General features: G+C 41.1%; 1 protein-coding gene and 1 long non-coding RNA gene across 8 annotated transcripts in view; one reads left to right on the plus strand and one right to left on the minus strand.

Annotated features, from left to right (window-relative positions):
• Window positions 1–17,939, minus strand: part of wu:fj29h11 (uncharacterized) — a 64,333-nt gene extending 46,394 nt beyond the window's left edge. For 2 of the 7 annotated variants that reach the window (XM_061756341.1, XM_061756340.1), the window contains exons 1-8: window positions 17,411–17,903; window positions 15,635–15,708; window positions 10,874–10,982; window positions 7,494–8,194; window positions 5,701–5,854; window positions 5,121–5,611; window positions 3,537–3,705; window positions 3,197–3,462 (exon numbers count right to left, since the gene is read on the minus strand). In XM_061756341.1, the coding sequence (XP_061612325.1) occupies window positions 3,197–3,462; window positions 3,537–3,705; window positions 5,121–5,611; window positions 5,701–5,854; window positions 7,494–8,183 (1,770 nt within the window). In that variant the 5' untranslated portion in view covers window positions 8,184–8,194; window positions 10,874–10,982; window positions 15,635–15,708; window positions 17,411–17,903. Of the gene's footprint in view, window positions 1–3,196; window positions 3,463–3,536; window positions 3,706–5,120; window positions 5,612–5,700; window positions 5,855–7,493; window positions 8,195–10,873; window positions 10,983–15,634; window positions 15,709–17,410 lie in introns of all 7 variants that reach the window. The other 5 variants (XM_061756345.1, XR_009785694.1, XM_061756344.1 and 2 more) reach the window with 5 other exon arrangements.
• LOC133469386 (uncharacterized) lies at window positions 9,430–12,336 on the plus strand. The gene is made up of 3 exons (XR_009785697.1): window positions 9,430–10,377; window positions 12,089–12,143; window positions 12,223–12,336. It is a non-coding gene; the product is annotated as an uncharacterized LOC133469386 (long non-coding RNA).
• Window positions 17,940–18,104: the final 165 nt, after the last annotated feature.

Below are 18,104 nucleotides of genomic sequence, written 5' to 3' on the forward strand. Positions count from 1 at the left end.
ATTAAAAGGTATATTCAAAGCTTTTCATATCCTCTAATGCTAATGCTGTTGCCGTGGCGAACAGCATGTCGCCACGCTGATGTGTTGTTCTGCAAATAATTGTGAAGTGGAATGAAATGATATATGGTTTGACACAAATATACTGTAAATCTGAAAAGTGTGGTGCACATTTCTATGCAATGGATCCGCTTTAGAGTTGTCAATTCACCAAACGTGCATGTTTTGGGGATGCGGGAGGAAACCGAAGTGCCCGGAGAAAACCCACGCAGGCACGGGGGGAACATGCAAATTCCACACAGGCGGGGCCGGGGATTGAAACCCGGTCCACAGAACTGCTCTAACCAGTCGACCACCGTGCCGCTTCTTTGTTATTTTCACCAATAATTATTATTAGTTTTCATTTATATTTTGTGGTTAATTTTCTAATGTATAGATGTACTTTAATGTGTACAAGTGACATTTGACTTTCACTGTTAGGAGATTTGACTTTACAAAGAGACTCAGACACACAAATTAGCTACATACTGTATTTACAGCGGCTGAAATAAGTTTTTAACACGTCATCATTTTTCTCATTAAATATATTTCCAAAGGTGCTATTGACATGAAAATTTCACTAGATGTTGGCAACATCCCAAGTAATCCATACATACAAAGAAAGTTAAACAAATAAGATCATAAATTACCGTAATTACTCATGTATAATGCGCACCCATGTATAATACGCACCTCCAAAGTTGACCTCCAAATTCTGGAATACCCTTCTACCTATGTAAAATGCATTTTTACAATGCATGATTTTGCTTCTACCCATATGATCAAAACAAAGTATTATCTGTATTTTGTTAGTTTTTTCAAAGAATTGTTCTGAAGTTAAGCACTTGTTTTGAACATGTAATACTTTCTTTTTATTTATTTGCTCTTATTTTGAAATTCACAGCACTACTTTTTTTAGTAAATGAGAAAACACACCGTTGTGCTCCTAAGTTTGATGACGCAAGCAGAATTTGTAAGATGTGTACAATTCTTTAAAGAAAACATGAAGGGCCAATTCAAATTAAATTGTCAAGCATTTCAGAAAAGCATTATCATTAAACAAAACATAACCATAAAGAAATTAATGATGGCTGTTGTTCAGTCATCAGTCGTATTTAAAAAAAAAATAATAATAATAATAATAAAATATTTCACAAATTCTGGCAGGGTACGTAAACTTAGAAGCACAACTGTACATATATGCAGTCATACGTACCCCTGTCATATTGGAATGAAAGTGTAGGCTTCACCTTTTTTATAACTTCTAGGTGGCTGTGGCATATTTGAATTAAACTGTACATCTTTCTCATAACCTCTAGGTGGCGCTGGCATATTGGAATGAAAGTGTACAGCTTTTTCATAACTTCTAGATGGCGGCATACATCTATATACCTATGTATAATGAATACAACTATTGACTTTTGACAATTTTTGGGGGAAAATAATGCTCATTATACACGAGAAATTACGGTAAGTTATGTGTGTAATAATGTGAAATGACACAGGGAAAAAGTATATAACACGCCAACTGGTATTTATTTAATACTCTGTACAAAAGCCTTTGTTTGCAATGACAGCTTCAAGACGTCTCCTGTATGGAGAAACTAGTTGCTTGCATTGTGATTTTGGCCCATTCCTCCACACAAGCAGTCTTCAAATCTTGAAGGTTCCGTGGGCTTCTTTTATGACCTTGAGTGTCAGTTCTTTCCATATCCAGATTTTTGATTGGATTCAAGTCAGCTGATTGGCTGGGCCATTCGAGCAGCTTTATTTTTTTTTCTTTGAAACCAATTGAGAGTTTTCTTGGTAGTATGTTTTGGATCATTATCCTGCCGAAAAGTCCACCCTTGTTTCATTTTCATCATCCTCGTAGATGGCAGCAGATTTTTGTCAAGAATGTCTTGGTACGTTTACCCATTCATCCTTCCTTCAATAATGTGGAGTTTACCAGTACCATTTGGTGAAAAGCAGCCCCACACCATCATGTTTCCACCTCCGCACTTCACTGTTCGTATGATGTTTTTATGTGCCATTTCTCCTCCAAACGTGGCGTGCATTATGGCATCCAAAAACAGTTCATTTTTGCTCTCATCCGACCAGACTATATTCTCTCAGTATTTAATTGGCTTGTCCAAATGTAGTTCAGCAAACTTGAAAAAAACTTTGATGTACTTTTTTTTTTCAGCAACGGGGTCTTGCGTGGTGAGCGTGCATACCGGCCATGGCGGCGGCGTCCATTACTCACTGTTTTCCTTGTGACAACGGTACCTGCTAATTCCAGGTCTTTTTGAAGCTCTCCACAGGTGGTCCTCTTGGACAACTCTTCTGATTCTTCTTTGCACTCCTCTGTCAGAAATCTTGCGAGCAGCACCTGATTAAGGCAATTTCATGCTGGTGTGATTGGCTTTGCACTTATGTATTACGGCCCCAACCGTGCTGACTGGAATGTTCAGAAGCTTAGATATGTGCCTGTAACCAGTGCCATCGTTACCTTTTGCAACAATTAGTTTGCGATGGATTTTAGACAGCTCTCTGCTCTTCCCCATCATGAGATGTGTTTTGACTCACACCTTGGCAATGAGACGTTTTTGTAGGCCATCAATTAGGACGGAACCAGCTGATGATATTCATTTGCACTGACAAGGGACTGGATTGCTATTTGATTATTGACAGATTTTAAGTGTTGTCTTGGCTTTCCGTGCCTTTTTGCACCTCCCTTTCGTCATGTGTTCAATACTTTTTCCTGTGTCATTTCACATTTTTACGCACAACCTAATTTCTGATCTTATTTGTTCTAATTTCTTTGTATGTATGGATTTACTTTGTTTGTTCCCAAAAGCTGGTAAAATAGGGTTAGGGTTCAGGTCAATAGCACCTTTGGAAGTACAACCCCAATTCCCCCCCAAGTTGGGACGTTGTGTTAAACATTTTTATTTATGTTTAACACAACTTCCCAACTTCATTGGAATTGGGGTTGTATGTTTAGTGAGAAAAATGGTGACATGAAATACTTATTTCAGCCGCTGTATGCTATTTTGAATCACTGTTGGCTTCAAGCTCAGGGATGATTATTTTCACATTTTCACGAGAAAGATTCAAGATGTATTATTTCCAAAAGCTCTAGGATTTCAAAAATATATAATATATATTTGCTCTTCACCTTTTCCTTGGTGACCAGCTCACCCTCTCCTGCAAGGTCTCGTATCACATCCTCCATCAGACTGCTAAGAATATCTGGATCCAGATCTCTTTTTCTCCAACCTTGGACTTGTTCATCATCCACCATAGCTTCTACAGCCCGCACATTATCTCTGTGGACCTCTCTCAACTGAGCATTAAAAGCTCCTCTAAAGACACTAGCATTGTACTCTCTCCGAGGTGCACCACTCGTTTTGCTCGAATTGGCTGCAGCGCCTTGTTGTACTGCTGAGGAAAAGACACATCAAATTGTTTATTAAATAGGAGTACATTTGTTTCTTAATACCAACATATTTGTTTACCAGCAGTTCCAGTACCAGATGGAATAGGCAGGCTCTTCTGGCAAGATGATTCCAAACTGTTATACATTGATTGGTACAGCTCAAACGGCAGCTTTTCGTCATAGTGATGATAATAGCATGCTTCCAATAGATCCATGGACGGGTCAATCAGCTGGTATTTTCCAGCTACCTGGAACACATTGATCATTTTTAAAACAGTTTTCTATTGTTACAAAGTTGCAACACCACATTTTCTTGTCTATAATACACTTTCAAGTAAAATGTGCACCCCCAAAGTTGACCACCACAATCAAGAAGTCTTCTACCCATATATAATGCGCACCCATGAATTTCTATCCATTGATATAGTCACATACTATGAATGTTAATTGCCACCCTCTTTTAATTAGTTGTCCAAATCAACTCTAAAAGTTTTATTATTACTACTGAGGTTTACATACTCTTAAATAACACGTTTATTGTGACACGGGCGGCACGGTGGGCGAATGGTTAGCACACCTGCCTCACAGTTCTGAGGGCTTGGGTTCAGATTTGGCCACCCTGTGTGAAGTTTGCATGTTCTACCAGTGTCTGTGTTTGGGATGTTTCCTCCAACATCCCAAAAACAAGCATGAAAGGTTAATTGAAGACTTTAAATTGTCCATAGGTATGAATGTTAGTGCGAATGGTTGTTTGTTTATATGTGCCCTGCGATTGGCGGGCGACCAGTTCAGGGTGTACCCTGCCTCGTGCCCGCAGTTAGCTGGGATAGCCTCCAGCATACCCGCGACCCTAGTGAGGATAAGTGGTCCAGAAAATCGATGGATGGATACTGTGACACACCCAAGTGTTTAGTTTAGACACTGCGGGTTTATGGAGGTATTTTCCACCTCCCACGTGGCCAGTGGCAGATGAGCCATTTTGCCTAATGTACTGTAAACTAGAAAGGTCATCTACCAGGATGGCATTTTGAATCCCAGTGCAGGATAATAAAAAAAATAGTAATAATAACAATAACAAGCTGTAGAGGGGGAATAAACACATCTATTAACATTTACATTATTTCAACTATTTATGGGATTAGGCGACTAACTGATTTTATCTAATTTTATCAACTGATAGCAACCATACCATCGTGGCGGCTTGCTATCAGAGGATTTCTTAGCGTGCCTGGCGCCGTTGTATAGTTACGGTTAGTCAGTTAGTCGGCATGGGTAACTAGCACGTATATGAAGGCCCCATTGTTGCTGAAAGGTACATATGCTGCCATCCAAGCAACGTCTTTTTCAGGGAAATCCCTGCTTACTTCAGCAAGACAATGCCAAGCCACGTTCTATCCTACAGCAGTCCAGAAGTTGTACATCAAGCAAGAATGGGAGAGAATTCCACCTATAAAAGCATCAACAACTAGTGTCCTCCGTTCCCAAATGCTTGTTGAATGTTGTTAAAAGGTAAGGTGATATCAGTAGTACCTAAAAGCAGGCTATATAAAATGTTGATGGGTTATGCTGATTCCTATTTAGATTACCGGTAACACCATTTTGCACAGTAATGTATATCTTAAAACACCTGCACTTGCAGTATTTGATCAGTGTATTGAGTCACCTCTACAATCCTCTTGTGCAGAAGCTGTTGGTCCAATTCATCAGTGAGTTTGGCTCCGGTGGAGAGAGGTTTAACAGGAAGGGGCTGAGATGATGAAGATATTTCTGAATTGAAAGATGTTCCAGCTCCATGCAGATCTTGAGGCTGGTGTATCTTGTGGATCACCAGTTCCCCGATCACTACAAGATCATTGTTTAACGTTGCTACCAGGGCAGAAACTGAACTGAAGCCCACAGAGTTCCATTTCATCTCTTTTTGGTATTCCTGCCTGTAGGCTGTGGCCAGATTCTTCATAAGAATCCCTTCCGGATATTCTGTCATCATGGTCACTATATTTTCCGCCATCTTGACTTTCTTTCTTTTTCTTTTTAGTTTGGTGAATTCACCAACTGCACTAGTTCTTGCTTGAGTTTCAACTGTCCCTTCATTGCACTCCCTCCGAACTGAATCACTCGGTTTGCTCGAATTGGCTGCAGCGGCCTGTTGCACTGCTGAGGAAAACACATAACAAATTGTTTCATAAGTATGAGTGCATATTTTTCTGAATACTAACATTCTTGTGTACCAGTAGTTCCAGTACCAGATGGAATGGGCAGGTTCTTTTGGCAAGATGATTCCAAAGTGTCATACATGGATAAGTACAGCTGGAATGGCAGCTTTTCGCCATAGCGATGAAAATAGCCAACTTCTAGTAGATCCATGGATGGATCAGTCAGCTGGTATTTTTCAGCTACCTGGAACACACACACAAAAGACACGATCGAGGGAGTCCAGTTTAAAAGTGGAATGGAACAATTTACGTGCTTTCAATCAGTGTTCATTTTGTTGTGGAAACATTTTCGTCATCGTCAACAACCTTTTTGTCTGACTAAAACCAGAGGATGACGACATGAAAAAGTATTCCTGGGAACTAAGACAATGACGAAGTGTATGGACATTTCTGTCAACGAATACAAATGAAACGTAAATTCCCTTCTGGAGACAAGATCCTTTCAGAACGAATTTTGTTTGACGAGACAGGTGAAGTTGACAAGCGAACCAATCAGAACAATTTCATTAGGATGTAATGTAGCGAGTTTGAGATTGAATCCAGCAGCTGCGGGTTAACGAATATAACCCACTGGAAGAGACAATTGCAGTCCAGTCATCCTCAAATCCACGCACAGGTATGCATGTTAAGTTATTAAAAATATGATTAGTATCACTTATTTAACTTCCCCGCTGTCTTGCTATGGTGTGTGGGAGTTCATAACGTTCATAAAACAAGTTGTTATTGCGTAGCCGTTTATCAACAGACACACCACATACTTTTTTTGGGGGGGGGGGGGGGGTTTACTTGCTTAAAGTGCAACCGGACTCATTTTTGTGTTTTGTTTCTAAATACATGAAATATGTTTGACGATAATTGCTGAATACGTGTGCAAAGACTGAGAACAATATAGTACTGAATTGTTGCGATATGGCTGAAAACTCTTTTTCACCTTCTAAATGGTCCTGATTTTGTGGGCGCGGCTAAAAACTAGCCCCGTGACGTCATGGGGCCGGAGTGTATACCCCACGATAGAAACACCAAGCGCCCTTATTCCACGAAGTGGCCATTCAGCGGCAGACTCACATTTCCTTGTTCATAAATAACTACAACTCGTTCTACCAGTGCAGCGTGCAACTGGCCATGAAACTATGCCCACAACTCTAAACAAATACATCTACCTGGAAAAATGACCAAAAATAAATTCCGTTTTAGTCAAAAGATTAAGACTAAATCGAAATTTGTTGTCAAAATTAACACTGCTGTCAATGAAACTTTCATTTGTATATTACATTTAGCTTATACTTAGTCCCATTTGATAGGGAAATTTTACAGTCAATGAATTGATGAACTATTTATTCAATATCTTATATTTAATGAGATGGGAGAATCTCTCTCTCCGATTGCTCTGAGATTTCAGCGTCTTGTTGAGCAAAATAATGCCACCTGGAGGACCTTCCGGTTGCACCCAAGCAGTGCGCTACCTTTTGTTTCAGACATGATTCATCAACAAACAGTTCTACGCAATTGTTAAACTGAATTCCTAACGATGAACATTTCTATTCAAAATGTATATATATATTTAATAATAATACATACTGGTTTTTGGTACCATTACTGTTGTGATTGTTCTTAATGTGTATCATATTATTAAGTATTACATTCAAATAATAATATGAAATGTTATATATATACAAATTTCAATGAATTAAGAAACGGTTTACGTATATAAAATCTTCTATATGGCTGAAAATGTGATGGTTTCTGCTGATTCCGATTTGGATTGACACAATTCTGCATGGTAACAACTGCACTAGCATTATTTGATCAGTGCATTGACTCACCTCTACGATCCTCTTGTGGAGCTGCTGTTGGTCCAGTTCATCAGTGAGCTTGGATCCAGTGGAGAGAGCTTTAACGGGAAGGGTCTGAGCTGATGAAGATATTTGTGAATTCAAAGGTGTTGCTGATATTCCAGCTCCCTGAGGATCTTGAGGCTGGTGTATCTTGTGGATCACCAGTTCCCCGATCACTACAAGATCATTGTTTAACGTTGCTACCAGGGCAGGAATTGAACTGAAACCCAAAGACTTCCATTTCAACTTTTGTTGGTATTTCTGCCTGTAGGCTACGGCCAGATTCTTCATAAGAATCCCTTCCGGATATTCCGTCATCATGGCCACTAGATTTTTCGCCTTCTTGACCTTCTTTCCTTCTCTTTTTAGTTTGGCGGATTCACAAGCCACAGTCACAGCACTAGCACTAGCCCTAGCACTAGCACTAGCACTAGTTCCAGCTTCAGTTTCTACGGTGCCTTCATTGCACTTGTAGTCCTTGTGAAACACCAAATCTTCCTCTATAAACAAGTCGTTATCCAGAGAGGCTAACAGAATAGCATTGGACTTAAATCCCAGGTTAGATATATATAGACTGCGACTGTATGTCTTACGGTAGTATGAACCAAGTTTTCCTACTGGGATTCCTTCTGGGTGCTGCTTCACCATGGCCACGACATCTTCAAGAACACTGTCCATGTTGATTAATTCTGCCAGTGGAACAACATATCAGCATTTAATTATTAACACGACAAAGCAGTTACACTACAATGGTGTCTACCTTTGTAGACACCACAGAGGCCGTAAAATACGGACACCGAACAACAATCATAAGCCTATAAAGGTCCCCCCCCCCCCCCCCCCCCCCCAAAAAAAAAACTCACGAGACCTCAGTAGAGTTCAATTCAACCAGCTTCGAAGGAGTCACTGGTATTAATTGTGCCTTTCGTTGTCTTTTATTCCACAACAGCCATTCCAACCAACACCAAAGGTTAAAAAAAGAACCGGATTCACAGGGCTCACATTGAACTGATAACACTAACTTACTAAGCTTTTTAAGTTAAAGGAAGGCGGCACAGTGGTCGACTGGTTAGAGCGTCTCCCTCACAGTTGTGAGGACCCGGGTGCAATCCCCGGCCCCGCCTGTGTGGAGTTTGCATATTCTCCTCGTGCCTGCTTGGCTTTTCTCCGGGCACTCCGCTTTCCTCCCACATCCCCGCCAAAAAAAACATGCATGGTAGGTGAATTGAAGACTCTAAATTGCCCGTAGGTGTGAATGTGAATGGTTGTTTGTTTCTATGTGCGATTGGCTCAACCAGTTGAGGGTGTACCCCGCCTCCTGCCCGATGATAGCTGGGATGGGCTCCAGCGCGCCCGCGACCCGCGTGAGGAGAAGCGGTGAAGAAAATGGATGGATGGAAGTTAAAGGAACGTTATTGTACAAATGCATCTCAATAAATGTTAATGTTGAAAAAAAGTTCATTTTAGTAGTACAATTCAAGAAGTGGAACTAGCATATTATACAGAATAATTAAACAAATACATTTCCGAAGGCAAATTCCTGCCTAACCATCCATCCATTGTCTACAGCGCTTATCCTCACGAGGGGCGCAGGCATGCTGGAGCCTATCCCAGTTGATTAGGGGCAAGAGGCGGGGTACGACCTGAACCGGTCGCCAGCCAATCACAGGGCACACAGAGACAAACAACCATTCTCACTCACATTCACACCTATGGGCAATTTAGAGTCTTCAATGCCTGTTTTTGGAATGTGGGAGGAAACCGGAGCACCCGGAGAAAATCCACGCAGGCGCAGGGAGAACATGCAAAGTCTACTCAGGCGAGGCCGGATTTGCATTCGAACTTATATTGCGCAAAGGAGGCTTTCACGGTGTGTCGCGTCTGACAAGTCTCAGCCTTCAGCCTTCAGCCTTCAACTGGGTGAGCGAAGCAATAAAATACGTCTCTGCAAACATTGAGACACCTAACTAGGTAAATGGTTGCTTGCACTTTTGCACTGATGTTTTTTAGCACTTATTTTTTAGTATTCGAACCAACGTTACGAGCCGATGAAAAAAAAACAAACAAAAAAAAAAGCTTCAAAATTGGGCTAAAACTTCACCGCAGCAACTTTACATCAGAATGAATTGGGACCAAATTCACATAAACGTTGTCTCACTGTACCACTGTAACACTAACCTTGTGCCTCATCGGTGTGGAAGGAAAGGAATCAGCGTTTTATAGCATTTGATTCCATCCATTAAAGAAAGAAAATACAAATAAAACAAATCGCCGGTGCCGTGTGAAGTTACTTTTCGTGCCAAAATGCTGAGTTCCGGTGCGTACCCTTCAAAGTAAAAGTCTACAAGCTTAGAACAGGAAGTCAAGTTAAAATTTGCACATATAAACCATTTGACGTCAATTGGGATAGTCCAACAAACATGACCTTTTAGTTCATAGGTTTGATATGGATACTGGTTATAAAGAACCTCGGGTCAAATGTTCATTTTAGTCGACGCTACGGGCTGCTAAGAAAATGGACGTTCATGATTTGGACACCCTTTATTAAAACCATGCAAACTTTTTTAACCCAGCCTCCTAAAAGAATCGGAATCAAGAATCGTTTGGAACTAGTTTCGGAACCGTCATTTCTCAAATTCAAACAATTCCCAACCCTAGTGAGTGCCCAACTAATTTGATAGCGATTACATTTGGCATTTACAAGTCAGTGCACATTCTCGGTGAGTCAGATTGGGGCAAGGCGAACCTAACGTGGATCACACCTCTGATGTAAATCATTGTTTTCTGGAATTTCATTTTCTCACACAGTTGTATAACATCCAGCACTGAGGCATGAGGTCTGGCGAAACCAACACAGGACAAATTCCCCAATGTAGGTATGCACTTTTTAAAATAATACCACATAACTTGCGGACCCCCAAGCTGTGGCTCACGTATGCCCGGGGATCCCAGTTTGAGAACCGGTGGACTAGGATACTGTAGTTGGACAGTTTGGGACATATATTTTCCCATGGTCAACTGTAAGATTATATGAATTCAAATTGAAAGCTTTTAAGGAGCACAGCAGCTCAGCCCCCAAGTGTCAGACCACATATTTACTTAAGAGTACATAAACACTGGGCTACCAACACTCGACTGACTCAAGTCACTACATTGTTACAAACGTCTTTAGTTCCGGTGAAGTGTACCCATATTAATGCCCACAGATGAATAATGGGATGTTATAAAAGCTTCAAGAAGATGGTCACAGATCTAGTGTGTCTACTACACAAAAATGATATTGAATTCAACCATCAATGATATTCTCAAACTCATTTCTGTAAGTAGCTTTGCTGTCCAACCAAATGCAAATATGAAGACAGTCTTACCTCGTTTCCTCTTTTGTACGTCCAGATCTGCTTGAACAACTGAACATGAGCCAGAAAGCCTCTTGAGTTAGCTTATAAATCCCTCCCCCATCCTGTTTTGTTTCGGTCTCTGCAGCCAGACAGAAATGAAACTGAAAGTAAGAGGCCTGCTCATTCAAAGGTACTTGTTGCTACTAGCCTCACTCCCAGTCCCATATTCCAGGAATATGGGACTGGAGTTGCATAAATCAAGAAAAATCAAAGAACAAAAAAGCTATTGCAATAAAAGGGCTGCTATACATCAAATACATACGCACACATACATATTATACATGATTGTGATTATCTGTTGTATTGCGTGAAATTATTGTTTCTCAGATAAAATATTATATTTGGTAACTTAAGTGGGTGGGGGTTTAATCAAGGAGGCTGTCAAACTAGCTGATGTATTCAAAACAATTGGCCAAAAAAACAATACTGCGCATGAAAATGGATGCGCTAATATCATGGATCTACTGTACGCATATTAGAATGCCATATAGCAATCCATTTCTATACGCCTATTCCACATTATTGTTCATTTTTTGTCTTATTTGCTTTAAGTTGTTTTAACTGTAAAGATGTATCAATATACTATATTAGGATTTTTCATGAAACAGCATTTGAATGTTTTATTATTGGTCCATGCGGGGGTCCATTTTCCCCACCTGGAAAGACCAAATAATCTTCCTTGTCGGATAATGATTAAGGGGACATCAATGAAGAGGACAACAGATGAAAAAAGGTGAATGACAAGACACAACTTCAATTCCAATGAATTTGGGACATTGTGTTAAACATAAATACAAACAGAATACAACGATTTGCAAATCATGTACGACCTATATTGAATTGAATACACTACAAAGACAAGATATTTCATGTTCAAACTGATAAACTTGATTGTTTTGAGCAAATAATCATTAACTTGGAATTTTATGGCTGCCGCACGTTCCAAAAAAGCTGGGACAAGGCTCATGTTTACCACTGTGTTACACATCACCTTTTCTTTGAACAACATTCAACAAACGTTTGGGAACTGAGGACACGAATTGTTGAAGCTTTGTCGGTGGAATTCTTTCCCATTCTTGCTCGATGTACAGCTTCAGCTGTTCAACAGTCCGGGGTCTCCGTTGTCGTATTTGACGCTTCGTAACGCGCCACGCATTTTCAATGTGATTTGGCATTGTCTTGCAGGGGCGTCCGTGACAAAGACGTTGCTTGGATGGCAGCATATGTTTCTCCAAAACCTGTATGTACCTTAATGGTGCCTTCATAGATGTGTAAGTTACCCATGCCATTGGCACTAACACAGCCCTATACCATCACAGATGCTGGCTTTTGAACTTTGCGTCCATAACAGTCCGGATGGTTCTTTTCCTCTTTGGCACGGAGGACACGACGACCACAATTTCCCAAAAACAATTTGAAATGTGGACTCGTCGGACCACAGAACACTTTTCCGCTTTGCATCGGTCCATCTTAGATGAGCTCGGGCCCAGAGAAGCCGGCGGCGTTTCTGGGTGTTGTTGATTAATGGCTTTTGCTTTGCATAGTAACACGTGTTTGATGAGCATTCCTCGACTTTCTTTTTTGCCACCTGTCACCGAAGGTGATGTAACACAGTGGTAAACACGACCCTGTCCCAGCTTTTTTGGAACGTGCGGCAGCCGTCAAATTCTAAGTGAATGATTATTTGCTAAAAACAATCAAGTTGATCAGTTTGAACATGAAATATCTTGTCTTGGTAGTTTATTCAATTCAATATAGGTTGAACATGATTTGCAAATCATTGTATTGTGTTATTATTTATGTTTAACACAACGTCGCAACTTCATTAGAATTGGGGTTGTGGAAAACGAATAAGAGTTCTTACTTAAGCTTAAGTTTCTCTTTCCTGCCCACTCCTGACTGTGTCCCTTGTGAGTCATACATCATGTGACAAATGAATGCGTGCGTGCAAATGAAACTTACGAGCACCTAGTGAAATGAAACACAAACTACAACCAAGTGCTGGACTGTACTGTGAGCTGCCACTTATGTGTATTAATGTACCTTAATTTCTCCAAACTATCAAATGAGTTGGGCCTTGACTGCCTTTTCTCCGTGTTGGTTGCTGCCAAGTTGTGAAATACAAGGCTTTTTTGATACACACATTGAAAGATGATGGTGCTAAATCCAGACCACTGCATACATTTTGTTTATTTGAAAAAATAGATATTGTACTGCAAAAAAAAAAAACTGATCAATAACTGACACGTCAGGTTTGATTTTAAAATTCGACAGTTATCAATGTACAGGTACTTTGGTTGTGAAGTTCTGTGCTCGAATCTCAGCTCCTTTCTTCCTATGTGGGGTTGCTTATTCATTCAAGTATTCAGAACCCCTTAACTTTTTCACTCTCTGTTATATTGCAGCCATTTACTAAAATCATTTCATTTCATTTCCCCCCCTCATTAATGTACACACAGCACCCCATATTGACAGAAAAAAAACTGAATTGTTGAGATTTTAGCAGAGATATTAAAAAATATAAACTCAAATATCACACAGTCACCTTAAGTGCAGCAGAATTCTTTTTGTAACCATGGCCAGATCTGTGCCTTGCCACAATTCTGTCTCTGAGCTCTTCAGGCAGTTCCTTTGACCTCATAATTCCCCATTTGCTCTGACATGCACTGTGAGCTGTGAGGTCTTCTATAGACAGGGGTGCGGCTTTCCTAATCCAGTCCAATCAGTATCATCAAACACAGCTGGACTCCCATGAAGGTGTGGAACCATCTCAAGGATGATCAGAAGAAATGGACAGCACCCGAGTTCAATATGTGAGTGGCACAGCAAAAGGTCTGAATTCTTATGGCTGTGTGATAAGTTAGCAAACATTTCAACAATTCCGTTTTTTTTTCTGTAAATATGCGGTGCTGTGTGTACATTAATGAGGAAACAAAAGAACTTCAATGATTTTAGCAAACAGCTGCAATATAACAAAGAATGAGAAATTGAATGGGTCTGAATACTTTCCGTACCCACTGTGTGTGTGTATATATATATATATATATATCCATCCATCCGTCCATTTTCCGAGCCGCTTCTCCTCACTAGGGTCGCACTAGGCTTGCTGGAGCCTATCCCAGCTGTCATCGGGCAGGAGGCGGGGTACACCCTGAACTGGTCGCCGGCCAATCGCAGGGCACATACAAACAAACGAACAACCATCCGCACTCACAGTCACACCTACGGGCAATTTAGAGTCTCCAATGAATGCATGTTTTTTGGGGGGATGTGGGAGGAAAGCGGAGTGCCCGGAGAAAAGCCACGCAGGCACGGGGAGAACGTGCAAACTCCACACAGGCGGGGCCGGGGATTGAACCCGGGTCCTCAGAACTGTGAGGCAGACGCTCCACCGTGCCGCCTATATATATATATATATATATATATATATATATATATATATATATATATAGTGACACACACACACAGCAGCTAAAATAATTATTTTAACACATCCCCATTTTTCTCATGAAATATCCATACATACAAATAAAGTACAACAAATAAGATCAGAAATTATGTGTAATAATGTGAAATGACACAGGAAAAAAGTATTGAACACGCCAACTGGTATTTATTTCATACATTGTACAAAAGCCTTTGTTTGCAATGATAGCTTCAAGACGCCTCCTGTATGGAGAAACTAGTCGCATGCATTGCTCTGGTGAGATTTTGGCCCATTCCTCCACACAAGCGGTCTTCAAATCTTGAAGGTTCCATGGGCTTCTTTTATGGGCCTTGAGTTTCAGTTCTTTCCCTAGATTTTCGATTAGTTTCAAGTCAGGTGATTGGCTGGGCCATTCTAGCAACTTTTTTTTTCTTCTTCTTTGAAACCAGTTGAGAGTTTCCTTGGCATTATTTTTGGGATCATTATCCGGATGAAATGTCCACCCTTGTTTCATTTTCATCATCAACTGATTGCGCCGAGGCTAATTTGGAAAAACATACTTTATTGAAATGGCTTTATAAAGTAAGAAAATAAATCGATTTACATTTCCCAAAATAAAACAAAATCGTCGAAGATTTTTAGGTGATTTAGGACATTTTTGATGTGCTGAATAAATTCGAAGCCATTTCTTTGTTCACTTTAATGGCCTTGTCTCTGTGGGTAGTGTCGGTACCAAAGCTCTCAGAGATATCCATCCATCCATTTTCTGAACCGCTTATCCTCACAAGGGTAGGGGTGTGCCGGCGCCGATCTCAGCTAACTCTGAGTGAGAACCGTGAACTGGTCGGCAGCCAATTGCAGGGCACATATAGATAAACAACCATTCACACCTATGGACAATTTAGAATCTTCAATTAACCTTCCATGCATGTTTTAAGGATGTGGAAGGAAAGCGGAGTACCCGGAGAAAACCCACGCAGGCGCGGGGAGAACGTGCAAACAGGCAAGGCTGGATTTGAACCTTGGGCCGCAGAACTGTGAGGCAGACGTGCTAACCAGTGGCTCGCCGTGCCGTCCGCTCTGAGATATTGCAAATCAAAAGTCATCAAATTGGAAAAAAAAGAAAAAAGAAAAATAAGAATTGATCAAAATGACATGTACATTGACAAATGTATTCATATACAGTAAAAAAACAAACGGAACATATGGCCTGGATTTAGCACCATAATGTTGACCAACACAATTCTTTATCATTCCCTTCGTGAGCCAATCTATGCCAACGAGTCACCGGGAGCATACGGTACCTTTCAGATATCAGTTTGATGGAGCACTTTGGCTTCTCAAACTGGTGTCTGCGTTGTCCTACAGTGTGGAGGCCCTGCAAAGGTGTTGACAGAATTGTCAGATGACAGCAGAGGATGCGTACCATAGTTGCAGTCAGTCTCTCTGCACTTGATGTCTCTCAGTGTACACCGAATGAACATGATCTGTAACTCTTAGTAGTGGGAGAACGGGGGAAGATGCCTCCCTTAAGAACAATTTGGCTCTATCTTGTTTGAAAATATAAGTGAGTTGAATATCAACTTAATATTATGCCAACACATTTATAGGGTAATGAAATCACACAAGACTGCAATTTGCCTATTATCAAACCAAATTTGAAATCAGACTCTCATGCTAATATTTCATACGTTTGTGTGCATATCCTTTCAAAAAAACCAACAACACGCACACACAGAGGCTTATTATTTAGTGTGAAAATATTACGTCAACTTACTTCAAAATCAGTTATTTGGATTTCCGCCAACCATCCATCCATTCATTCATTTTCTGTAGCGCTTTATCCCAGCTAACTTCGGGCGGGAAGAGGGGTACACCCTGAACTGGTCGCCGGCCAATCGCAGGGCACATAGAAACAAACAAGCACACGCACTCCCATTCACACCTATGGGCAATTTAGAATCTTCAATGAACCTACCATGCACGTTTTGGGATGTGGGAGGAAACCGGAGTGCCCGGAGAAAAGCCACGCAGGCACGACGGGGAGAACATGCAAACTCCACACAGGCGAGGCCGGGATTTCAATCCCGGTCCCCAGAACTGTGAGGCAGCTGTGCCGGCTGTCCGCCAACCAATGAAATGATTTCAATGTCAACAAAGTTTCGTGAGGCTGCAAGGACCTTGGAAAAGAGATGCCATTTAAAATTGGCTTTACCAGGGAGGGAATTATGGACATGGGGGTGTTACCCCCGCTCTCCTCCACTTCTGTAGTGTTCCTTATGCATGGAAAGACTGATTTAATTTCTTTGGACACTTTGAAAGCCAGGGGTTTTGAGACCAATTCCACAACGACAGAACCCTCATCACCCACAGCTCGTGACCGTAGGTGAGGGGAGGAAGGTAGATCGACCGGTAAATCGAGAGCTTCGCCTTTCGGCTTAGCTCCTTCTTTACCACAACGGGCCGATACAAAGTCCGCATGCATCACTGCAGACGCCGCACCGATCCGCCTGTCGATCTCCCGTTCCGTTCTCCCCGCAGTCGTGAACAAGACTCCAAGATACTTGAACTCCTCCACTAGGGGCAGGATCTCATCCCCGACCCGGAGAGGGCACGCCACCCTTTTCCGACTGAGGACCACGGTCTCCCGTTTGGAACATTTGCCGTATTTATTTATGTAAATATGCAACAGTATTTTGTGTTTGGCTAGGACTCACTCGAAAAAGAGGCTGCTAATCTCAATGGGATATTTCCCCCTTCCATGAAACAAAATCCCAGCGCAATTTGGATTGCGCACGGTTTTCACAACAAACTTTCCGAACGCGCCACATTAAAGTTATGCGTCGTTATTGACAGAGGAGCGGCCAACTTTGACACCCACAAACAAATCAAATGAACTTAGAGTTGAACAGGAATTGGGATGGAGGACGACGTTGTTCGACGGAGATGAAAAGATGCTTTTGCTAGCTGACTAGCTAGCCCGGCTAACAGTTGCTCGCGCGCACCACAGCGTTACGACGACATCCCTCGCCAGTAAATACAATGACTCGTGTAATATTGCCGATGTGTTGGAACCTTACCATTGTCAAAATGGCGACCTCATTTGCGCAAAACTCGCTGCTATTTATATTATTTGCCAATGGTCAGGTTGGATAATAATGGACCCTCGCTTACACAATGCTGCATTCAGGTTCACGCACAAAAAGTACAGAATATGACACTCGGATGTTTGCGCACTTCAACACCAGCAGCCTACCACGGGGATGGATGATGAGCAAATAAATAAATACGGTAAACAGTGTTGTAATACTCTATGGGGAATGCGTATTTACTACTTTACGAGTACGTCATTTGGGAAACGCATTTCTTTGTAATTGAAAAGAAAAACTGCATTTGTTTCTGTACTCAAGCGACGCTGAACGATTTTCAGTGCCCTCATTTCTGACACCCCGATTACACCGATGCACAAGATGCATTGAGTGAGGCAACTATTTTTAAACTGCCCAGATGGACAAAAGCATGTTAAGTGTGAACAATTCTGGAACAAAATGTATGCAATTGTAATCCATTACATTACTGGGAGAAAATGTGGACATTTTTTTTTTTTTTTTTTTTTTACAAATTGATATTACAATTATTATAATAATATAATATTACAATTTTAGTTACATTTGAAAAATAGACGCAATAGAAACATTGTTTCTTGCCTGTTAAAAGGCTAAAGGTCACACATTCCTAGAGAGAGATACTTGAGCATTCGTTCTGAGTCACATG

Source organism: Phyllopteryx taeniolatus, chromosome 19 (genome assembly GCF_024500385.1).
Source record: "Phyllopteryx taeniolatus isolate TA_2022b chromosome 19, UOR_Ptae_1.2, whole genome shotgun sequence".
Taxonomy (NCBI): domain Eukaryota; kingdom Metazoa; phylum Chordata; class Actinopteri; order Syngnathiformes; family Syngnathidae; genus Phyllopteryx; species Phyllopteryx taeniolatus.